The 16,337-nt window shown below is 51.0% G+C and overlaps 1 protein-coding gene across 2 annotated transcripts; it reads left to right on the top strand.

Moving 5' to 3' along the window:
• Positions 1–4,026: 4,026 nt before the first annotated feature.
• MYL9 (myosin light chain 9) lies at positions 4,027–12,813 on the top strand. Of its 2 annotated transcripts, none has more exons than XM_080813075.1 (4): positions 4,027–4,133; positions 7,275–7,484; positions 8,802–8,963; positions 9,787–12,813. In XM_080813075.1, the coding sequence occupies exons 2-4, from the start codon at positions 7,301–7,303 to the stop codon at positions 9,957–9,959; spliced, it is 519 nt and encodes a 172-aa protein (XP_080669201.1). In that variant the 5' UTR covers positions 4,027–4,133; positions 7,275–7,300; the 3' UTR covers positions 9,960–12,813. The 2 variants fall into 2 exon arrangements, 1 of the variants encoding a protein (XP_080669201.1); XR_013967387.1 differs by having other exon boundaries at positions 4,072–4,133; positions 8,017–8,963; positions 9,787–10,473.
• Positions 12,814–16,337: the final 3,524 nt, after the last annotated feature.

The following is a 16,337-nucleotide window of genomic DNA, read 5'->3' as shown; positions in this document are numbered from 1 at the left end:
TGAGAAGGGCACATCATTTCTGTGATATTCCTGTCAAAAATCCACCACCTGAGGGATGCCTGAGTGGGTTAGTTGGTTGAGCATCAGACTCTTGATTTCAGCTCAGGTCATGATCTCAGGGTTGTGAGATCCAGCCTGGAGTTGGGCTCTGCACTCAGCAGGGAGTCTGCTGGAGAGCCAATCCCCTCTCTCTCTCCCTCTGCCCCTCCCCCTGCTCATGTGTCCACCTGTCCATGCACTCTCTCTCTAATAATTTTTTTTAAAAAATCCATAACTTGAAGCTAATCATGAGGAAGGATCATGTAACTGGCCTGGACTCTCCGAAAATGTCAATGTCTTGAAAAACAAAAGCTACGGGGCACCTGGGTGGCTCAGTGGTTTAAAGCCTCTGCCTTTGGCTCGGGTCATGATCTCAGGGTCCTGGGATCGAGCCCCATGTCGGACTCTCTGCTCAGTGGGGAGCCTGCTTCCCCCCCACCCCGCGCCTGCCTCTCTGCCTAGCTCTGATTTCTCTGTCAAATAAACAAAATCTTTAAAAAAATACTTTAAAAAAATAAAGAAAAACAAAAAAGAAAAACAAAAGCTAAATAACAGTTCCATGTTGAGAGATTAATGAGGGGCACCTGGGTGGCTCAGATGGTTGAGTGTCTGCCTTTGGTTCAGGTTATGATTTCCAGGTGGTGGGAGCCCCACTTTCGGCTCCCGGCTCAGCATGGAGTCTGCTTCTCCCCCTCCCTCTGTCCCCTTGCTTGTGTTCTGTCTCTCCTTCTCTCAAATAAATAAAAAAAATCTAAAAAAAAAAAAAAAAAGATTAAAGACATCTCAACAGATGGATAAAAAGCGTTTGATAAAACCCAACATCCTTTCATAATAAAAACACTCAACCAGGAATAGAACTTCTTTTTTTTTTTTTTTAAAGATTTTATTTATTTATTTGACAGAGCGAGATCACAAGTAGGCAGAGAGGCAGGCAGAGAGAGAGGAGGAAGCAGGCTCCCTGCCGAGCAGAGAGCCCGATGCGGGGCTCGATCCCAGGACCCTGGGATCATGACCTGAGCCGAAAGCAGAGGCTTTAACCCACTGAGCCACCCAGGCGCCCCAGGAATAGAACTTCTTTAAGCTGATAAAGGGCATCCAAGAAAAACCCACAGTTACTATCATATTTAATGATGAATGACTGAGCTTTCGCCATAAGTTCAGGAACAAGACAAGGGTGTCTGCTTTTACTACCTTTTTTTTTTTAAGATTTATTTATTTATTACAGGGTATGCGTAAGACAGCAAGCAAATGCAGGAGGGGGTGGGAGGGAGAGGCGGCGGCGGGGGGGGAGGCAGTGCAGGGGGAGAAGGAGGGAGAGGCTCTCAAAGCAGACTCCCCGTTGAACATGGCCCACATGGGGCTCCACAAGAGGCTCCATCCCAGAACCCTGAGATCATCACCTGAGTGAAAATCAAGATTCGGACATTCAATTGACTGAGCCACCCAGGTGCCCCCGCTTTTACTACTTCTATTTGATGTATTTGAGGGCAATATTGCCCAGGCAACAGAATGAATGAATGAATGAAACCCAGATTGAGGGGCGCCTGGGTGGCTCAGTGGGTTAAAGCCTCTGCCTTCAACTCAGGTCATGATCCCAGGGTCCTGGGATCGAGCCCCGCATCAGGCTCTCTGCTCAGCAGGGAGCCTGCTTCCTCCTCTCTCCTCTCTCTCTGCCTGCCTCTCTGCCTACTTGTGATCTGTCAAGTAAATAAATAAAATCTTAAAAAAAAAAAAAACCCAGATTGAGAAGAAAGAAGTTAAACTATCTCTATTTGCAGATAACATGATCTTTCGTATAGAAAATCTTAAAATATCCATAAATAAACTATCAGTTAATAAATGAGTTCAGTAATGTTCCTGGAAGTAAGATCAATACACAAAAATCAATTGAAGGCTGCCTGGGTTGTGGTGACGGCTGCACAACAATGGGAATGTGCTTACTGCCCCCCAACTACAGATTTCAAATGCTTAAATGGTAATTTTTATGTTTTGTTGTTGTTTTTTTTTTTACACCCCCTCCACACACATACAAATTAAGGAAACATGATAACATTAGATTGGCTGCTGGACCAGAAAAAAATTCCTGTAAAGGACATTATTGGGACCATTGACAAAATTTGAATATACATTGTAAATTAGGTAACAGTATTAAATCAATGTTAAAATTTTTCTGATTTTGATAAATGTACTATGGATTTGGAAGAGATTCTCCTTTTCAGGAGACACTCACTGAAGTATTTCCAGGTAAAATGGTAATAAAGAATGCAAGTTACTCTCAAATGATGTTGGCGGAGGCAAGATATACACACATACACGTAAACACACAGAAGAGGATATAATAAAGCCAAATGTTAACAATTGGAGAGTCTGGGTGAACTCTTGGAACAAAGGTATAGGTACCATTCAAAGTCTGAAATTATTTCAAAGTTAACTGTTTTTAAAAAAAATTAACAGGTCCAAAACAGAACTCTGATCTCGCTTCAAACCTACTCCTTCCATAGTAGACCCATGTTAGAAAGTGGCAGCTCTCTCTCTCCCACTGCTCACACCAAAACCCTTGGAGTCAACCTCAGCTCTGTTCTTTCACACACATTCCAATCCATGTGCAAATCCTATTGGATGCAACTTCAGAATATTTCCAGAACCCCACCCCTTCTCCCCCACCCCGCTGCTACCACCCTAGTCTGAACACTTGCTGGAAAGTTCCTCGCTGGTCTCACCCAGAGGGATTCAGTTAAAACATAAGCCAGACCATGCCATCCTTCTGCTCAGAACTCTGATGTCTCATGGTGGCCTACAAGGCGCCCCAGGCTACGTCCCCACTGCTTCTTAGAGCTCATCTCCCACCCTTCTCCCCAGTCACACTTCCCCTCTGGCTGCTCCTAGACCAGGAGTTGGCAAACTCTCCCTACCTGCCTCAAACACGCCCTGGGCATGACTTCTGATTGTCCCAATGTCACAGGAGGCACCCTCCTCTCTCTCTTTTGTAACTCTGCTTTATTCTCCTTCAAGGAACTCCTTTCTCTCTCCAAGCCATGGAGCTACTCGTTCATCACAGTTCCCTCATAAAAACTGCTTCCCCAGGGTGATTACTTTAGTGCAGTGCTGTTTCCCCAGCACCCGACACAGTGCCCCGCACCTAAGATGTCAGTTCGTATTGACAAGAGTAAGTAACTGGGTGTTGGAAGGTCTGCACTGCTCCACAGTGGGGTGAGGAAGGGACGGGGAAGCCTGCCTGGAGTCCAGGTGGGTAGGGTGTTCCTTCAAGGGTCAAAGTGATGGAAAGCACCTGATGCAGAATGGGGGAGTGGGGGGAGGGGGTCTGTCCTCTCTGACTCCCTCTTCTGACTAATGCCAACAAGAGTGGGTAAGGGGTGCTGCCACCCTGAGGAGGCCCCAGTCTCCCCCAGCCCTGCCCCTCTCACTGGCCCCTTGGGTGCTACTTGGCTCTTTCTGGCCACTCTTTCTAACTGAATCTTCACCATCACCCTCCCATTTTATGGGAAACTGACGCCAGCAGGAAAGGACAGTGATCTGGCCGAGGTGGGCTGTCCCCAGCACAGTCCTCCTACCCAAGCCCCACGTGAGCCCCCACACCAGCAGGGACCTGAATGACCCTTCACATGAGGATGGCGGAGCCATCTGACATGCCTTCTTTTGGACTGGTGAAAAAAGCCATACTTGGCCTAATGGAAGAAAACCCTCCCACGGGAATGGGCCAGGCAGTGGGGGCCTTTGGGGGAAAGATGGGGGGAGGGCCTGAGAACTGGAGAATGCCCCTAGGTGTTCTGCCTGCCTCACTGGGGAGGAAGGGGCAGCCCAGATAAATCCCCCTCCCCTAACGATCAGGAGCGAGCGGTCCCAGCGTTGCCCCGCATCACCTCCCCAGCCTACTCAGGGAAGGCGCCCCCGCCGCCGGCCAGTGGGTCAAGGCCAAATAAGGCTGCGCCGGCAAACAGCCCGCCCCGCCCCGCCGCGCGCATTCTTCTGCCTTGTAAGGCCCGCGCCGCCCCGCCCACTGAGCCCGGAGCCGACCGACAGCCCGCCGCCCCGCACCGGCTCCGCACATCGAGAGAGCTCCTTCTCCACACCAGGTGGGAGTTGCGGCCGCGGGGGAGTTAGACGAGATGGTGTGACGGCCCCACGGACAGGGACGCCCGAGGGTCTCAGCGAGGACAGCCCTCATAGGGCTCGGGCTGCGAGTTTCGGGGCAGACGGGGACTCTGGCAGGGGGGTGGGCAGCAGGGAGACTGTTCCAGGGTGGGGAAGCCAGTGGTCCTTTGGCGAGGGAACTCTGCCGGGCCCTGCCCCTTTATTATGGAGTTTCAGAGCCAAACCCAGAGCTCTGGGGGGTCCAGAAGGAGGGGAGGGGGATGTGGTCGCCGGTGTTCCCTGCCCCAGTAAACCCATGTGTGTCAGACAGGAAACTGAGCCCTGTAAGGCTCCTGGAGACTCCTCCAGAACTCCTGGGGCAGAAGAGAGGGATGGAGACGGGAGAAAATCCATCCCTCCACACACACCGACGCTGTGCGCGCGCACTTGCGGCTTCTACACACTCCAACATCTGCCCAAATATGCCTGTTGGATGGAGAGGGTCTGCCAAGGGCTCTGGGAGCTGGACAGGAACCTGGGCTGGGGGACCTCAGACTCCACTCCTCCTCTCCAGCCCTCCAACTGCCCTGAGGAATGAGTCAGATAACTGAGCCACAGAGGAGGTGATTTTACTAGCAAGGCATCGGGCACTACCAGCCATAGGGATGAGATAATGGGGAACACAGGCCTTGTCTTTGCTGTTATGGGGGGATTTCAAACACCAGAAGGGGGGAGGTGACACCTAGTTGCAGCCTAACACTAGTTATATCTGATCCCTAGTGTCTAGGACCTCCAGGAGCAGGAGAGGATGGCTCCAGGGCTAAGGACCTAGCCTGTCTCTGACCCCTTTTCCTCGACCAAGCTTAGAAGCTGTCTCTGGTCACAGAGAGCCCTCAGCTGCAGCAGGCCCACCACAAGCCTCTCAGGATGTGTGTTTCTGTGTTCAGGCATCAGGGGTGCCAAGGGCTGGCCATTACCACCCACTGACCCAAGCCTAGCCCAAGCTGTTGCACTCTATCCCTCTCGTGGGCATGCCACTTCCCTTCTTGGGCATCACTTCTTAAACAGCACAGTCAGGTGGGGGAGGGGGTGCCCTCACCCTGCTTCCTAAGATTGCTGGGATGGACAAACCCTGAAGTTCAGAGCTTTCAGCCACAATATGGCTTCGGGATCAAAGAGGGTGGGGAAGGGGGAGGCCATGAAGACAGAAGAGCCCAGCCAGTATCACAACAGTGGGTGAGGTCCTAGCCATTCCTGCTTCCGGCTGCAGCTTCCTCTTCTCCAGGCTGTGTCTGCCCCAGAGCTGTGCAGACAGGATGGGGTTGGCAATAGTGATGATGACCATCACAGCCTCTCATGGCCATGGACTACTACTTGGCTGCCTTCCGTTAGTGCCATGAGTCCAAGTTCCCAGTGAACAACAGGCTCAGGGAAGGACTGAGGCCCTCAAAGCACAAAACCCCTGCTGATGCCACCATCCCACACCGACCCAGGTCAGGTGAGAAGGGCTTTTGTCTACCCACCCCGAGCCACGTGAGAATCACCCAGGGCCAGGTGTGTCAGGCCAGTGGCACACAGCAGCCCGTGTGTCATGCCTACAGGCAGCTGTGGCCCTGGGGAAGGGTCAGGGCTGGCCAGATCCCTGCTCAGGGTTTAAGAGCTCAAATACCACAGTCTGTGAATGACTGGAACAGAGTCATGGGATAAAGGCCTGGCACCATTCAGGGCTAAAAACAGGCAGAGGCTTCCTGGAGGCCCTCAACCAAGGGCAGAGGAGAAAGGGGGGCAGTAGTCCTGGGGCCTCAGCCACACCCATAACTCTGCCCCAGCTGAAGGGAATACAGCTCTATGTCTTCAGGGGGAGAGTCCTCACAGGCCATAATAGGTTCACGGAAAGAGCACCTTGCTGGGCCTCAGTTTCCCCATCTGTGCAGTGGGGGCAATAGCCTGGCTGCAGTTGCCCTCACAGCCATTCATTAAACAACCATCTGTTAGCCTGTTGGTAAATCTGTCAGCCTGTTGGTAAATGACCTCTAAGTGCTTACAGTCAGAGTAAGGGTGTGGGAACTGCTCCCCAAGGGGGTGTCTCAAGAACTAGGCTGGAAAAGGAAGGGTGTTCGGGGGGGGGGACCAAGAAGGAAAGTCTGGGGTTGTCTGGGAAACATCCAGAGGTCCAGCATAGCAGAATCACAGGCAGCTAGAGGAACACAGTGAAGGGTAGTACCATCGTCAGTCAGAGCGAAAGGTTGGAGAGGTTCACACAGGGTCCTGAATGCTAGGCTCAGGGGTCTACTTGTTCCAGGAACTTCCAAGGGCTTCAAGGTGAAATGACAGGTGGTACAGGTCTGGGTCTCTATAGGTTGGGAGAGACTGGCTGGAAGCTAGGAGGCCAGATCTAGACAAGGGTGACAAGAAGCTGGGTCTTCCAGCCCAGGGGAGCCTCATGCCCCTATAAGCACGGCAGAGTGAGAACAAATCAGGTCTATCACCCACCTAAGGGGCTGGTCAAGTGTGGGCAGGCTGGGGGAGGGGAGACTGCCCAGAGCATATGCCTTCTAGAACATCCAGAGCCTGGAACACAGAGGGATGGGGAGGAGGGAGGAGGGAGCAGGAGGAGGAGATGACAAGAATGTCAGGAATGCAGGGCCACTGATCCAGCTCCTTGCTGCTGGGGGCAGGAGGAGCTGGCAGGAACCTCACAGCCTCCCACTTTTCAGCCCACCTTCTCACTTGGAGGGAGAGAGATGGACAGTGTAAATGCTATAAAGAATTAAAAGAGAGAAAGCAAGGACAGGTTGGCACAGAATCCAATCCTAAGTGTCTTACCCAAACGGCCACAGCAAAAATAGCTTACTTTGTGCCTGGCACCATTCCAGGGGCTTCTCGGGCACGAATTATTCCCTGCTGCTGGGCATTCCTCATGTCCCCATTCCCAGATGAGGAAACTCACTCAGAGAGGTAGCAAAGTTGTTTATGATCGCAGAGCCCATGCCTGTCTGCTTTTGTGATGAGCTGGGTGACAGGAGCCCCAAGCCTATGGGAGGCCTTGAATGCCAGGTCCAGGCACTGACAGGTTTAAGTAGGCAGGAAGATCCCCTGGCCCAGGGTCCTAAGGCTTTTCCCCCCACACCCACTTCCTGCAGGGAAGCCCCACCCACCTGAAGCCAAGATGTCCAGTAAGCGGGCCAAGGCCAAAACCACCAAGAAGCGGCCACAGAGGGCCACATCGAATGTCTTCGCGATGTTTGACCAGTCCCAGATCCAGGAGTTTAAGGAGGCCTTCAACATGATTGACCAAAACCGAGATGGCTTCATCGACAAGGAAGACTTGCATGACATGCTGGCCTCACTGGGTGAGCAGGGACGGGGTGGCTGGGGTCTAAGTGGGTCCCACAAGGGTTGCAAATGGAACAGTCAATGAGCTGCTCATCGCGTATGGAGTCCTTTCCATGTAGGGACATGTGGTACCTACCCGGGCAAGCAGATGCCAGTACTTTCTCCATTTAACAGATAGGGAAACTGAGGCACGGAGCAGTTGGGCACTGGATCTGAACCCAGACAGGCTCACTCCAGAGCCAGACTGTCTCGGGCAGATTTGTGGTTGGGCTGCCTGGTTACACTTCATTTAAAGAAAAGGATGAGTGACTAAAAGTTGGAACTGCACAGACCTTCCATTGTGCAGATGGAGAACTGAGGCTGGAGGGGAGGCCAGAGTGCCTCCCTCCAGAAGTCACCCATGCCAGGTCCTTAGAGCCTCTCTTACTCCAGCTACTTCCCTAGAATCAGAATCTTAGAGCTGAAAGGGCTCAGGAACCTGCTCCAATGGGGAACCCCATCCCTAGTCTGTGGCCCTACCCCAACATCCCTCCCCTGTGCTCGTCACAGATACCACCCCGAACCTCGGTTCCTGGCAGACCCTTCAACCAGATGAGACACTGGCTGGGGGAGAGAAGAAGCCTCTGGCAGAAGACGAGGCAGCCTGTGCTCGTCAAGCCCCAAGCACTGAGGCCAGACAGGCCCAAGGGAGTCCCTGGCCCTGCCCCTCACAGTGGGGCCACGCACTCTGCCCATTTCCCTTCCTGTGCAGTGGTGACCAAGGCCCTCATGTACACACCCAGGAAGTCCAGTGGGAGGACTGGGCAACCCTGAGTTGGGGGGCTGACGTGGGACCCTGGGCTTCCAGAAAAACTTGAATTCCTGTTTGTAGCTCTTGTCGGTGGGGCCGCACGTCAGGCGTAGCCTCCTGGTAGGAACATCAACCCCGGTTAACAAGCAAGAGCAGCACATAACACAAACAGCAGCAGCTGCACCAAGTGTCTTAAATCTCCCAGCTATCCTGCGACACAGATGTGACTGGGGCATTGCGGTGACCTCGAAACATGGTGAAAATTAACGCAGACAGGCAGGCGGGGCCGCAGATGCTGCAGTACACTGCGGCCCTCACACCCCGGAGGGCATGGATATCCGGACCAGAGGCTTTAACTGGTCAAAGCGGCCTGGAGGGCCCGGGGGAGGGAGCAGTCAGAACACTGGCCATCCCAACAAGACGCTCTACGGTTTACAGAGCTTATCGTCTCCTGCCTGTGGGATTCTCACAGGCCATGAAGGGAGGGGGCAGAGAGGAGGGAGGGAACAGGGCGGTGACAGCAGGAATGTCCCACCTGCCACAGGGAAGAACCCCACCGACGAGTACCTTGAGGGCATGATGAGCGAGGCCCCGGGGCCCATCAACTTCACCATGTTTCTTACCATGTTTGGGGAGAAGCTGAATGGCACAGACCCTGAGGACGTGATCCGAAATGCCTTCGCCTGCTTCGACGAGGAGGCTTCAGGTCAGGAGTCTCCCGCTGGAGGCCTGGACAGGGCTGGGGCTGAGTATTTTACCCAGGGTGTCCCTAAGGATGCAAATGGGGCTGCGCTGGGACTTCAGGGCCCCTGTCCCCAAAGGCCAGAACAGAAATCCCCCATCTGCTGGGATTTCCATTGCTGCAAGTAGAAAAATTAAGCTGTGTCCTTGTTCCCTTTCCCCAGACACTAGACCACAACAGCCCACATCCACCAAGGCTTCCCATGTCCTGAGTTTACCTGTTGGCCCAGCACAATGCCCCCATTTTAGACCTCCCCAGAAACCAAATCATTCCAGGCCCTTCTGGCCAATAAGGTGCAAAAACCAGCCCCCCTCCTCAGACCTCACAAAGGACTTCTGTCCCACAGCTTGTCTGTCCCAGAGACAGGCCAGAGTGACCCTGGCACCAATTTCAGAAGTTTCTTGGTGCCCACAGGCCCAATCAGAACATCTTCCTGACTACCTTCATGGTCCCCTACCAGGGTGGCATATTTTCATCTCTGTTTTCCAGATCAAACAGGCACAGAGAGTTTAAATAACTTGCCTATGGTCACACAGCCAGGAAAGGGGCTGAGCATGCAAACTTAGGCAGTGGAACTCTAGGGCTCAGGTCAAAGTAAGACAGCCAGCCCGCACACTCACAGGCCCAAGGACCCCATAGAAACACTGCAGAACCCCTCCCTCTGGGGCCCTGAAGAGTTGAACTAGCTGGAGACTCACTGCAAGGACTGCTGCGGGACCACACGGGGAGGGTGTGAGGGATGTCCCAGCCTGAGTCCCTATCTCATGGGCCCTGGCCCTGCCCCCAGGTTTTATCCACGAGGACCACCTTCGGGAGCTACTCACCACCATGGGAGACCGCTTCACAGACGAAGAAGTGGACGAGATGTACCGAGAGGCACCCATTGATAAGAAAGGCAACTTCAACTACGTGGAGTTCACCCGCATCCTCAAGCATGGGGCCAAGGACAAGGACGATTAGGCCACCCCAGCCCCCCAGCCCCAGGCCCCTGTTCCACTCTCCTGCTCCCCATACTCACTGTACTCCATGCCCGTGACCCCACAGGATTTTCTCAGGGGATCCTCCCTCTGAGGGGCTAGGGGCCCAGCTCCCCGTGGAGGAACAGGCTGAGAGCGCACAGTGCCAGGCAAGGGGTTCAAGGCCAATGTGAGGCAGGTGTTCCACCGTGACCTCCCACTACCCCAAGAGAGGACTGTCTTCTGAGGAGCTTGGCCTCATGGCTGCTCACCACAGGACGGGCCCTGTGTCCTGTTGGACCCAAGTTCACATGCACCCCCACACAGGGAATGACCACTCTTTCCCAGCCACTGCCACTGCCACAAAGCTCACCAAGGTCCCTTCTCAGGACAGGATGCCAGACCCCTCCTCTGTGCCCTGCCCAGCCACTCCACCAGGAGTATAATCCAGAAGACGCATGTAGGCTGGATATTGGACCCAGGGGAGGCAGAGTCTCCAATAGAAGTCTGAGCACTGCTTTGGGTCTGCGTGTCTGTTGCTGGGGTGAAATAGAGGAGCTCCTAGTCCCTAAAGAACCTCCTGCCCTCTCCTGTCCCTAGTGGCTGCCCAGACCCCTCCCACACTCCCAGCTGGGGTAAGGATCCCCTGAGACCAGACCAGGAGTGGGGACGGGGGCAGACATAAGTGCTGCAGAAAGCAGTCCTCCTGGGAGAGAGAGGCCCAAGTGGGGAGGACCCTCAGGAATCACCACAGCGTATCTCTGTGGGGTGGTTCTGTGGTACCAGGAAGACCAGGGTCAGGTGACCCAGCCTTTAGAATTAGAGCCTGGATCTCCAGGGACACCTCAATGCTCCTGGAAAACCAGGTGGTCCTGGAAGAACAGGGAGGAAGTCCTGGAAGAACAGAGGCTCCGGCTATAAGTGGGACCAGCTGAAGGTGGGAACAACGGGTTTAAGGGATTCCCTGAGATCAGCTCCAGGCAGCCACCACATGTGGCCTGGGCTGTGCCCTCTGCACCTGCAGGGTCAGTTTAACTACATGACCAGTTTTCACGTTGCACACAAGGTGGGCAGGGCTGGGATCTCTGTTACACGTGAATGATGGGGACAAATGACCACAGCGCCTGAGGCACAAGAGGAACAGAAATATTGGTTCAATGAACAGATAGCCAAGAGGAGCAGGGACTACCTGAAGTCACCCAGTGGATCTGGAGCAGAGGGAGGGCTAGACCCCAGCCTCTAGATCCCCCAAAGGGCTCGGACCTAGGCTACAAACATCCCACCAGACCCCAGCAAAGGTCAGGGGAGCAGCTGCTGGGCCTGGTGCGATCCTGACGTCTTCCCTAAAGTCACCCATAGCCAGTCAACCACAGCACAAAGCAGAGGTCTGAGATCAGAACCAAGGGAGTGTTGAGCACTAAGTGGACTGTGTCTTGGACGAGGAGGGTCTAACTTCCCACAAGCCTCTGCCCCACATCAGCTCCAGGCCCTGGCCAGAAGCCCATGAAACACCTGCTCTCTTGCCTCCAGATGGAGCCCCATGAGTCCCTGATCTCCACTCCAGGTGGAGCCAGCCCCAAAGGAGTCCTGACCAGGCCCAAATACTGAGGCAGACTCAGTCTGACCATGCCCTCAACCCCGGCCCTAGATGGAGGGCCACTCACTGCAGCCAGTCCAAAGGGAGGGACCAGGGAGTAGGGCAGACTCTGGGCGTCCTCTGAGGACCCCCAGAGCGCTAGCCACATATGTTCCTTTTCTTTTTTTAAGATTTTATTTCTTAATTTGACAGAGAGAGATCACAAGGAGGCAGAGCAGCAGGCAGGGGGGGGGGGGAAGCAGGCTCCCTGCTGAGCAGAAAGCCCAACAGGGGGCTGGATCCCAGGACCCTGAGATCCCGACCTGAGCCGAAGGCACAGGCTTAACCCACTGACCTACCCAGGCGCCCCCACACATGTTCTGCATTAAGGTCACATGGCACTCTGCAGAGCCACTGTCGCACCAAAAGCCTTTCTGTAAGATGGCAGGGACCGGGTTAGAAACAAGCCTCCTCATGTCCTGATCCCTCAGTCTGCAATAATGTCACAAGCCTACTCCCCCTTCACTCCAGGGAAAGGGAGAGAGATTCATGCCTGCTGTGGCGGGGACAGAACCTGTCTAGCCTCACTGGTTTCCGAGCTGGCGTGGCCTGACTTGACAGGATAGAGGATGGGACAAGGGAAGTGTGTGTGTGGAAGGGCAGGACCAGCAGGCGGAAGGAATGTGCAGGAATGGGAGCAGAGCTCAGAGGAAGCAGCGTAAACAAAGTCTGGGAGGAGGAAGGCATATGGCACGTTCAGAAGCCAGGAAGAAGGCAATTTTCTATTTGAGAGCTAATTTATTACGGTCCTAGCAGCTTTTTAGAAAAGCAGCGGCAGCTACTGTTTTATCTCTCACAGGCAACATTTACAGGTAACAGTGAAACATGCCCAGAACTTTCAAAGTCTGCCACAAAACTCAGATACCACAAAGGAAAAGACTGATGCATTTAAATCCATGAAGACTATCTCTTGGGGCCCCCGGCTGGCTCAGTTGGTAGAGCGTGCAACTCTTAATCTCGGAGTTGTGAGTTCAAGCCGCATGCTGGCTATGGAGATTACTTTAAAATAAAATCTTAAAAAAAAAAAAATCCATGAAAAATTTTAAAAACCATAGGGAGGAGTGCCTGGGTGGCTCAGTTGGTTAAATGTCCTACTCTTGATCTCGGCTCAGGTTATGAGCTCAGAGTTGTGAGATCAAGGCCCATGTCGGGCTCCATGCCAGGTATGGAGCCTGCTTAAAATTCTCTCTCTGCCTCCCATCCCACTCACTCTCTCTCTGGGAAAAAAAAAAGAAGAAGAAAGGGGTACCTGGGTGGCTCAGTTGGTTAAACCTCTGCCTTCGTCATGATCCCAGGACCCAGGGATCGAGCCCCATATTGAGCTCCCTGCTCAGTGGGGAGTCCACTTCTCCCTCCCCCTGCTCCTGTGCTCTCATTTGCACTTTCTCCCCACAATCAATCAATCAATCAAGCAGAGTAAATGGCCCTGAATTGCCAGATATTATGAAAAAGAAGAGGACGGGCAGCTGGATGGCTCAGTCATTAAGCATCTGCCTTCGGCTCGGGTTATATTCCCAGGGTCCTGGGATCAAGCCCCATATCAGGCTCTCTGCTCAGCGGGAAACCTGCTTCTCTCTCTCCCACTCCCCCTGCTTGTTTTTCCTCTCTCACTGTCTCTCTCTGTCAAATAAATAAATAAAATCTTTTTTTTTTTTTTTGAATTTATTTATTTATTTGACAGAGAGAGATCACAAGTAGACAGAGAGGCAGGCAGAGAGAGAGAGAAGGAAGCAGGCTCCCTGCCGAGCAGACAGCCCGATGCGGGACTCGATCCCAGGACCCTGAGATCATGACCTGAGCCGAAGGCAGCAGCTTAACCCACTGAGCCACCCAGGCGCCCAATAAATAAAATCTTAAAAAAAAGAAAAAAGGAAAGAAAAAAAAAGAAGAGGAAAATAAGATGTAACTGCTACAATTCAGGGCTTACCGTGAAGCTATAGTAAACATAATGATCTGTGACAGTGGAGAGCCAGGCTGACCCATGAATTAGAACAGAGTCCAGAGACAGACCCATACATTTATGGCTCTTGTTATGTATGACAAAGGTGGTATATCATAAAACAGTGGGGAGATGAGGGACTTAATAAATGAAGCTGACACCTACCAAAGTGGCCACAATGAACAAAACTCCCAATTCCAAGTACTGGTGGGAGAGGATGAGGAGTACCGAGAGTCCTCACACACTACAGACAGGAGTGTAAACAGGTACAATCGCTTCGGAAAACAAATTGGCATTATCTACTAAAGTGGAACTTTCATCTACCCCATGACTCAGCAATTTCACTCTTAGGAACCTACACACCTAACAGAAACATGCACACATGTTCACCGAAAGGCACCTGCAAGAAGGCTCACAACAGCATCACTGTAATAGCCCCACCAGTGGAATGTACAAGGAAATGGAGATGAACTACAGCTACATGCATCAACATGGTTAAACCTCACAAACATAATGTCAAAAACAAACAAACAAAAAAAAAAACCAGACACAAAAGAATACCATTTGTATCAGGATGTGATCAGGGTCAGAAACCACACTGTTTATTTCAACAGAGATTATTTAATATAAATGTTAACTAAGTATAAAGTTTTAATTAAGTAACTAAAAGGGTAGAAAGGGAACTCAAGGGGCGCGTGGTTGGCTCAGTCAGTTGAGCATCTGACTCTTGATTTCAACTCAGGTCATGATCTCAGGGTCGTGACATCAAGCCCGGCACTGGGCTCTGTGCTCAGTGCGGAATCTGCTTAAAATTCTTTCTCCCTCTCCCCTTACCCTTCCCACCTGTGTGTGTTCACTTTCTATAAAACAAATAAATGGGGCACCTGGGTGGCTCAGTGGGTTAAAGCCTCTGCCTTCGGCTCAGGTCATGATCCTAGGGTCCTGGGATCGAGCCCCGCATCGGGCTCTCTGCTCGGCATAGAGCCTGCTTCCTCCTCCCTCTCTCTCTGCCTGCCTCTCTGCCTACTTGTGATCTCTTTCTCTGTGTCAAATAAACAAATAAAATCTTTAAAAAAAAAAAAAACAAATAAATGAATCTTTAAAAAAAAAGAGAGAGAAAGAGAACGCAAGAAATTTGAAAATCCACGGGTGGGATTTTTTTCTGGGGAAGTACTAGAAATAAGCGAAAATATTAATAGAGTAAGTCATATCAAGAAAGTGAAACTAGGGGCACATGGCTGGCTCAGTTGCAAGAGCATGTGACTCTCTAGAATCCTGAGTTTGAGTCCCATGTGGAGTGTACAGATTACTTTAAATAAATAAATAACTAAAAAAAAAAGAAAAAAGAAAGTGCAAATAAAACAAAATATTCGCAAATAATATCTGATTAGAAACCTCTATATAAAGAACCCTCACAACTCAATAATAAAAAGATATATAACCAATTTAAGCATTAAGGAAATTAATGGCTATAATAATAATAATTTTAAAAACCTAGAAAATAACAAGGTCGGGAAAGATGTAGAGAAATTAGAACCCTCACACACCATGGTTGGAAATGTAAAATGGTGCAGCCACCTGGGAAGAGTCCAGCAGTTCCTCAAAAGGCTAAACAATTACCATGTGACTCAGCAATTCTACTCCTAGGCAGACCCCCAGAAAATGAAAACATATATCCATGCAAAAAGTTCTACACAAATGCTCATAGCAGCATTATTCAAAAGAGCCAAAAAAATAGACACAACCCCGATGTCCATCAACTCCTGAACAGAGAAGTAAACATGGCCTCTCCACGCACCAGAAGGTTATTGAGGACGGAGAAGAATGAAGTACTGACTCATGTTACAACACGGATACTCCTCAAAAACACTAGGCTAGGGGCACCTGGGCAGCTCAGTGGGTTAAGCCTCTGCCTTCGGCTCGGGTCGTGGTCTCGGGATCCTGGGATCGAGCCCTGGCTCTCTGCTCGGTGGGGAGCCTGCTTCCCCCCCTTTCTCTCTGCCTGCCTCTCTGCCTACTTCTGATCTCTCTCTGTCCAATAAATAAATCTTAAAAAAAAAATAAAAAACAAAAAAACAAACCCACTAGGCTAAGTTGAAGTCCTTAACAAAAGACCACATATTGCATAATTCTATTTACATGAAATGTCCCAAATGGGCCAATCTAGAAAGAATGAGGTATATCTGTGTTGGCTGACAGCTGAGGTAGGGAGGGCACAGATGGGGAGTGAAGCTGATTATGCTGATGGTTACATGACTCTTTAAATATGCAAAAATTAACTGAATTGAACACTTCAAATGGGTGCATTTCCAGGATGTAAATTATGTAACAATAAAGCTGTTAAAACAAATAGTAACTATTCAAAAAAATCTTCCTAAACTCATGTTTATGTAAACTCATTTTTTCTTTTTAAAGGCCAGTATGCTGAAACTATTAGAACTTCCATCTCTTCATTTCCTGTAAATTTTTTGTTTCCTTCTATTTATATATGCCCCATGAGGTCTGATAAACCAATTAAAACAAACCTTAAATTTATGGCCTATTACAATTTAACTTATTATTTAACACACTACAAAGTAGGACAATATTTTAGACTCCTCCAGACACACTGCAAACTTTCAGCTTCAGTTCTACAACCACAGCCATGTGCCAAAATAAACCAAGAAACACCAAAACCCACTAGCCTCAATGGGCTGTTCTCCTTTCGATGCTTTCTTAATTCTCTCAATGTTTTCTTAATTGATTTGAGCTTGCAAATAGTCAAGCAAACTGTAAAAACAACAACAAGGAAACTAACAAATCAGAGT

This window comes from Martes martes (genome assembly GCF_963455335.1).
Source record: "Martes martes genome assembly, chromosome: 9".
Classification (NCBI taxonomy): Eukaryota; Metazoa; Chordata; class Mammalia; order Carnivora; family Mustelidae; genus Martes; species Martes martes.
The sequence above is the reverse complement of the archived record's forward strand: the minus strand, read 5'-3'. Positions and strand labels throughout refer to the sequence as shown.

What these genes read in the sequence shown, in the direction of transcription:
- MYL9 (XM_080813075.1), top strand. Translation starts at nt 7,301, where the DNA reads ATGTCCAGTAAGCGGGCCAAGGCCAAAACCACCAAGAAGCGGCCACAG. An exon ending in TGACATGCTGGCCTCACTGG is followed by an intron (nt 7,485 to 8,801) that starts GTGAGCAGGGAC and finishes CACCTGCCACAG; the next exon opens with GGAAGAACCCCACCGACGAG. An exon ending in CTTCGACGAGGAGGCTTCAG is followed by an intron (nt 8,964 to 9,786) that starts GTCAGGAGTCTC and finishes CCCTGCCCCCAG; the next exon opens with GTTTTATCCACGAGGACCAC.